Source organism: Aplysia californica, unplaced genomic scaffold (genome assembly GCF_000002075.1).
Source record: "Aplysia californica isolate F4 #8 unplaced genomic scaffold, AplCal3.0 scaffold00686, whole genome shotgun sequence".
Classification (NCBI taxonomy): domain Eukaryota; kingdom Metazoa; phylum Mollusca; class Gastropoda; order Aplysiida; family Aplysiidae; genus Aplysia; species Aplysia californica.
In genome coordinates, this window is record NW_004797956.1 from 316805 (window position 1) to 321667 (window position 4863).

At 42.1% G+C, this 4863-nt stretch overlaps 1 protein-coding gene across 1 annotated transcript in view; it reads right to left on the minus strand.

The window, feature by feature from the left end:
* LOC101851442 (meckelin) overlaps positions 1-4863 on the minus strand; it is a gene marked incomplete in the record, with an annotated part of 33125 nt that overhangs the window by 8329 nt on the left and 19933 nt on the right. The window contains 2 exon segments of the mRNA XM_013088102.2: positions 1956-2164; positions 3979-4165. Coding sequence (XP_012943556.1) covers positions 1956-2164; positions 3979-4165 — 396 coding nt within the window.

Here is a 4863-nt window from a genome sequence, read left to right on the forward strand (position 1 = left end):
TAGTAAGAGTATTACAGGACTTGCAACAACATACTTTAAAAAAGAGAGAAAAGGACGATAGATGTTTTAGTTTTAGTAAGAGTTTTATGGCACTTGCAACACAAACAGAGAGTAACATGCTTTAAAAAAGGAAAGATAAGGACAATACATGTTTGAAAGGAAAGAATGAGCAAACCACGCCATAGTGCCTGCCAACCACCCACATGACTAGCTAGGATACAATGTCTGATGCAATCATGCAATGAGTGTGGACAAATAATGAGTGATGTTCTTCATTTTGAAGTTTTGTCTTGTTTCTCTTCAGGTGTCCCGCAGATAGGATAGATACTGGGGGCTGACAAGAAAGCATTTGTGTCAGGACGCCGTGGATTCAGGCGCTCGTTATATTTTTGGACAAGTGGAGTTATCGGTGTCATTTGAAAGCTTCTTCATTTGTCTTGCTTTTGGGGGAAAAAATACCCATCTATTATGAATAGAAATCGAGATATTTACGATTGAAGGAGATAGGGGGTTGCCTGGTTTCAGAGGTAAAATTAGCGAGAAAATGGACGCCAAATTTTGGCAACTTCTAAATCTTGAGAGTCCTTAGAAACGGCAAATTTACATTTTTGTGCCTTAACTCTTTTTATCCAGGCCGTACCCCTACAGACTCTGTAGGCGTCCTGGGGCCGCCGCCCCATATAAGTTGGAATTCAGGGTGTATATTTCAAAGTGCTGTATTTCTGACGTTTACTCTTAGGTTTTAAGGAAATTTGGCTGTTATGTTAAAAATTGAAAGTAGTTTTTGTAAATGTATGTAGTTAGGAATTACATCAATTGCACCATGTAGATTTTGAGGTGTATTCCACTCTCCAACTTGACTTGACCCTGATTGCCGCGCCCACGACGTTCCCTTGAATTTATCAATCTTGCCCTTCCCATCGGTACTGACCCCTTCATCATGGTCTGAATTGCTATTAGATGAGTCTAATTCCTTTTCGTTATCATCCACAACGGAAGTTAAAGCACTTGATTCAGAGTCGCTTTCATCAAATTAGTATCAATCCCCCCTCACAACCCAGCGCCATTTCAAGAAATACTTCGTCGGTTGTGAACGTGCGTTTTCGAGACATCTTTCAAGCTTCTACACCCATCAAAAACAGAGAAACCGCTGTTCATTGGAAAATTTTAATATTCAGACAGATTTAGCATCGTCGCATTTGCGTATTTCGGTAATTACAAGCAGAAATATCTTCTTTGACATGACCGCAGAGCTGTTCCGAGTTTACTCGTAGCCCGGACTGGTCCTCGTTACGAGTATACTCATAGCCCAGATAAAAAGAGTTAAACATTTTTCACTAAAATCAATACAAAAGCATGTTTTTAAATGGACTTTAAAGGTGTTGAGTAAAAAACAAAAATTCAATAAAAATTCAATAAAATTTGCCAAACGGATAGAAAAATTCCAGTTTCTTTCATTTAATTTTTGACGAGCGCCTGATGTCACCACAATATTTACTAATAGAACTTTTTGGATAGTAATGGGGACTGGGACACAACTACAGCCAAAACTGTCCACTATAGCCACACATTGTCAAAGAGAAAGTGGTCGTCTCTGACAGGTGGAAGTCTTGGACAGTGTTGTTGTAATATTAAAAAACACAAAGTAGGTGCTTTAAATAATGATCCACGAGAATATCATCATTTTCATTACAGCACATTTCCTTAGTACCTCGCTTACTGGGTGGGGGCCAAACTTCTAGGACATTAAAACAGTAAAGTCTGTTGCATGAGTTGAACAAAAGTAAAAGAAAAAAACATCTTTCTCGAAAACATATTATTTCTCACATTTCAGCACAGTCCCTTTCCTCAATATGTTGCTAATTGGGGCTAAACTTTTCTGACTTTCAAACTTTTCTGAGGCTAAAACGTTTCTGGCGACTAAAACAGTAAAGCTAAGAGCACACACAACTGACCACTTCTCTCTCCAACATCTCGGACATCTCCCTCATGCTGACGTCTGCACGACCGTGCACCGAGCGGCCGTGGATGTAGTAGCCGAACTCCCCGTGCGCCATGATGAACACGCTCACATTGCTCATCGAGCACAGATCCACGAACTCGCGGATGTCGTCCGAGATGAATCGCTCGTAGATAAACAGAAAGAAAATCACCTGGACGATGTCTGAAAAACATTAGCAGAGGTAGTAGTAGAATTACGAGAAACAAGTCAACACAGCATCACAAGAAACTACTATCTACAAGTGAACACAACAACATAAGAATCTACTATGTATAGACGAACTCAACAAAATAAGAATCTACTATGTATAGACGAAACAACAACAAAAGAAACCACTACGTATAGGTCAACCCAACACATCCCAAAACTGTAATGCCACACTGATTGCCTTCGGAGCACGGTCTCAGAGTTAAACACATTCAAGATGACCAGTTTACCCTCCGAAGTGTCACAATTGGAGACACAAAATTGTCCCTTTTTGGGTGAAAAGTTACAATCAGAATGTTTCAGAAGTGCAGAGTCATTGAACTTTTCTCCCTGAAATGACATATGTACAGACAAAAGGTGACGGATGGACAGACAAGAGGCATAGCTGCCACTCAGGAATTTCAAAAAAGGAGGAAATTCACGCGAAGGCGTATGCGCGCTCTCCGAAGGCTAGAGTAAAACCAGTGAGATCCAGAGGCAAATTAGAACATCTAGCCTATGTTTTTGAAAGGGAAAACAGTCATATATTTGTTAACCATAGGCTACTGAATTAAAATGTATTTTGAAAAAAAAAAAAGGCACTAAGTTGACTAACACTAACACTAACAAGCATTTGACACAGTTTGGTGACTAAAAATACATTGTTTGTTGCCAGCTGGTGTCTCATAAAGAGATTTCTTTCACTTTAAACTTGTGCATCGATGTAGAGCAGTAGTATTGGATCAAGGAGGCAACACCTTTGCCGCTGTACTGAGCGATTTCTTTATCGCACCGAACGCAATCTGTATCAATTTCTCTCGAATTTCTGCCGTTTTCAATGACAACTCGTCACAATGCTCGATTGACACTGTTGCTCCACAATAAACAATGTGAAACTAGCGCTAGACACAGAAGAACGAAGTAGAAGACTACGGGCGGACATGCGCAGGCAGCGTTTTCATCTCTCTCTCGGTTCTGTGTTTTCAGAGAATAAAAAAGAAAAAGTATTGCAATTTGCGACCGAGAGCAGTCTAACGGAGGAAGGATGAAAGTAGCAGGAACAGCTAGATGAACCGGAGTTTCCGCTATTTAGCAGAAAAGTGGTAGCTATGCTATGAAGAGGTGACAGATGGACACACAAGAGGTGACAGGGACAGACAAGAGGTGACGGATAGACAGACAAGAGGTAAAGAGACAGATGGACATACAAGAGGTGACAGATGGACACACAAGAGGTGACAGATGGACATACAAGAGGTGACAGATGGACACACAAGAGGTGACAGATGGACATACAACAGGTGACGGATAGACAGACAAGAGGTAAAGAGACAGATGGACATACAAGAGGTGACAGATGGACACACAAGAGGTGACAGATGGACATACAACAGGTGATGGATAGACAGACAAAAAGTGACGGAGAGGTGACGAATAGACAGACAAGAAGTGACGGATAGACAGACAAGAGGTGACGGGGACATACAACAGGTGACGGATAGACAGACAAGAGGTAAAGAGACAGATGGACATACAAAAGGTGACAGATGGACACACAAGAGGTGACAGATGGACATACAAGAGGTGACGGATAGACAGACAAGAGGTAAAGAGACAGATGGACATACAAGAGGTGACAGATGGACACACAAGAGGTGATGGATAGACAGACAAAAAGTGACGGAGAGGTGACGAATAGACAGACAAGAAGTGACGGATAGACAGACAAGAGGTGACAGATGGACAGACAAGAGGTGACGGATGGACAGACAAGCAACAGCAGCACTCACCAACCAGCAGATAGACCAGGGTGGCCAGGGCCATGCGGAAAACTTCGCTCTGCTCACTCATGTAGGTGTCGCCAGATTTGCCGACTGACCCGTCCGGATCTTTGGTCGTCGTGTCCTCAAAGCCCACCACGTGGAGGAAGAACACCACAGCAAAAATCTGGAAAACCCTGTTGATCTTGCGCTTGGACTGCGGAATGGATTAATTAATTTTTTTTTAACGAAAATGTTGAGAGCAAATCTTTGATGGTACAAAAACAAAATTTTATTTTTTACAGTCCAGACCCTACTCCAATCCCTCCAAACCCTTCACACACACTCATCCACATTCGCACATTTTTCCACACACTTTTCCACATTCACACACACCAAAGAGACACGATATTGATGTACTTCTTTCCCTTCTCCCTCCCCCTCTCCGCACTCCCCACCTCCCTTCTCCTCCTCTTCCCCCCTCCCCTCTCCTCCCCCTCACTCCTCATCTCTCACACAGACGAGCACTGCCCAAGAAGAGCCGAGTGTTGCTGATAACAAGAGACAGAGATGGACACCCCCCCTCTCTCTCTCTCTCTCTCTCTCTCTCTCTCTCTCTCTCTCTCTCTCTCTCTCTCTCTCTCTCTCTCTCTCTCTCTCTCTGTGATGTGTGCTCCATTTCTTCAGTCTTTAATACATTTTTTTCTTAAAGTTTTTAAGAGATTCTCACCAAACTCAAAAAGCTGCGAGTGATGCTTTCTCTCTGTATGATGTGTGCTCCATTTCTTCAGTCTTTAATTCTTTTTTTCTTTTAGTTTGAAAGGATAAGTCAGTGTAGATTGTGAAGCGCGTATAGCTTGCTGTTGAGCGGGGATTTGCGCTATACCAATGATATCTATTATTATTAAATGTATT